The 2993-nt window shown below is 43.5% G+C and overlaps 1 protein-coding gene across 1 annotated transcript; it reads left to right on the plus strand.

Annotated features, from left to right (window-relative positions):
• Positions 1-260: 260 nt before the first annotated feature.
• On the plus strand, positions 261-2749 carry LOC148038195 (ricin B-like lectin R40G3). Its single transcript, XM_087669833.1, has 4 exons — positions 261-884; positions 1325-1447; positions 1989-2208; positions 2355-2749. Coding segments are annotated over exons 1-4 (843 nt in total). The 5' UTR covers positions 261-386; the 3' UTR covers positions 2357-2749.
• The last annotated feature ends 244 nt before the right edge of the window (positions 2750-2993 follow it).

A 2993-nucleotide genomic window follows, 5' to 3' on the forward strand; every position in this document is an offset into this window, starting at 1 on the left:
GGTGTACTTTGAATCCTACACAGAACATCGAAAGTGAAAGTTAAAAAGAGGATTGTGGGAACAATGGAAGGTATGTATGCTTGGCTTAAGTTGTATTGTCTTTAGAGGTGGGGCCTGAGCATTGGAAAGGTGAAACGTGGAAAAGCCATTCCATGATAACAAAATAAAGTCTCTTCATATTTGGCCAATCGAAATACTTGCCAAACAGGCTTTATAATGGACAAAGTCTCTTCACACATGGCCTATAAGTACTAGTGTGCCTCCTGTAGGAGTGGAGCTATAGTCCTAAAGTCCAACAACATTCTCATCATTTAGTTTACTGGCTCAAGGTCACAAAGAGAGACGAGAGAGAGAGAGAGAGAGACTCAGACAGAGACAGAGAAGCTATGGAGCCCTACAGAGGAGACTACGACTCAGAGGAGCACGATCCCCATCGCTTCCACCACGCCCGGCCTCCTCCCCCGCCCCGAGATGAGGAAGGCTACGGATTCGAAGAAGAAGGCGGCGGCGGCTTCGCTCCTCGCCCACCTCGCTTTGGATATGCCGATGAAGGCCCTGTCCCGCATCGCCATGCATCGGAGTTCTCCGAGTTCCGGCCATCCCATCATCACCTCCACAAGACACACGACCATGCCGAGTACAGCCCGGCTGCCGCTGTGCCAGGCGGCAGTGGCCCGTATGTGTCCTCCCAGGCCGATCCCTACGGGTCCTCGGCTGCAGGCCCTTATCCGTCTTCCCTCAAGGAACAGGAGCAGTCTGCTGTGGTAGATCTTCCTCAGGGACAAGTTGTGAGGATCTTCTGCAAGGGAGACTCTAATTTCAACCTTGCCGTGGAGCGTAACACTGTGATGATGGTGCCGGTGAACTCGGAAGATGAATCTCAGGTAGACCTTCGGATATTTGACTGTTTTGCTAGTAAATGTGTCAGCTTTTGTGTATCTGGAGGGGATAGGCCATTCTTCAAATGGCATCATGGCATCTCTGTTTTGCCAGTGAATGGCTCTATCTGCATAGGCCATCCTTCAAATAGCATCATGAAACATAATGTTACTAGCTTCTGTGCTCCTACAGTGTTTCTATGGCCATGTCGGATGCTCTCAATGATGAGCTACACTATGCTTTCTGGTAGAAGCAACTAAATATGTCTCCACACTGATAATGGTGTGTGGCTCTCACACAAGTGGCATGGCTAGTAATGTCCGCTGTCACATAGTTGTGGTAATACATATACAGTTTTGTAATGCTGTTTTCCTGATCTTGCTGGATCATGAAGTTGTGGTTATAAGATGGTGTAACGTTCTGACTGGTAGATGCCTATTTACAGCAATGGATTAAGGACGCCTCATATGGTCTGCGTGTGAAGGATAACTATGGCCATCCTGCCTTCAGTCTTGTCAACAAGAAAACACGAAAGATCTTGAAGCATGCCAAGGAAAAGGGCCAGCAGGTTTGTGTTTTTGTGTTCCGCAATTAGGCTAAGCAAGTATGATACTCACGTTTGCTGACTTAGAAATAGGGATACATCGATTTGGTTGTTAATCATTGTACAGTGTTGATGCTGTGTACCATGTGTAAATGATAATAAGTATAAGTTAACAAGTTAACGATGCTTAGTTAAGCTACGTTTGTACATGCTTAGTGAGGGATCTCTATCTGGGCTGTTTATAGCTCAACATAACATGTGATGAATAATGCACAATAATAGAACCATCACCTCTGGTTCTCTGCTAGTTATCTCACCAGTCATAGATGTTGCCTTTTGATGATCCCTCGTGCTCATGTGTCACACAATCTGGCTCATGGCATCCTGCCTCATCTTCTGCTCCTATTGTCTGCCTTCTGGCTGTGTCTGTTGTTTCGATCTTCTGCTCCTATTGTCTGCCTTCTGCCTATCTGTGGATTTGACTGGTGATCTGGGATTGTCCAGCTTCTGTTGTGGGGATTTGCTTACCGTGTTGAAAATCACGTCCTTCTGTTCTTTGTTGCAGGTGCTTTTAATGGAATACCGCCCAAATGTTAAGGATGATGATATTTTATGGTCAGAGAGCCAGGACTTTGGTGAAGGTTATAAAACTGTTCGGTCGGCTAGTGATACACTTCTAAACTTGACAATATTTGAAGGGAACAAGAGAATAAGAAATGGTTCTGCTTTGGTTCTTGATACATGGCATAAAGGAGATCATCAGCTCTGGAAGATCTTTCCTCTGTGTAAGTGCTTCCTTTCATTTTGTTGCATGAAAACAACTTTTTTACACAGTTACTATATTGTTTTCTTTGCTATTTTTGCAGCTTTTGTGTATTGCTGTTCAGCTTTCCACAAAGATGCATCTAAATGTGGGTTGTATGCTTTGCAGAGTCGCACTTTTACTTAATGCAGCAGATGGAATCACAAGGTGTACTGCAATACAGAATAATCTTTTGCATGACTTCACTATGGTTTGATGTTATTTGTGCCAATCTCAGGTTTTGAAAATGCAATAATTCTATCTTGCATTGCCATACTAGGGGCCATTTGGTAGTATGGATATGTCCTGTTGAACTATGGACAGGGTCTAGGAACTAGATTGCACTCTGTACATGTGTGCAAGTTTTTCTGGGTAAGGCTAGAGTTTTTGGGGTGAGTGGTTTAAAGAGTCTTCTATTAGTTGGCAAGATGTGTATGACTGTCACTAAGAGCATTGTTGGAGCTGATGTATGGTTTTAGAGGAACAGCTTTTCATTTTTGTTACACCTTAAGCATTATTGACAATGTCCTTTATGTTGTGGTTCAGGAAATGCACTTTGTCATCTGAATGTGTCTTGAAAGTTAAGTATGAAATGAACTGCCAGTGTTTAGGAAACAAGTATGTCTTCAATAGGAAGTATGATTGTAAACTTTAATGATATGACCTGCAAACGTAAGGAATCTTGTAAAAGAAGGCACAAGTTTCTCACAACACGAACTGTTTGGGAAATGCATTACAACAAGAGTCGTTTGTTTAATGGATTTTCAG

Source organism: Lygodium microphyllum, chromosome 3, assembly GCF_053477565.2.
Source record: "Lygodium microphyllum isolate KBCC chromosome 3, Lygodium_microphyllum_v1.1.10, whole genome shotgun sequence".
Lineage (NCBI taxonomy): Eukaryota > Viridiplantae > Streptophyta > Polypodiopsida > Schizaeales > Lygodiaceae > Lygodium > Lygodium microphyllum.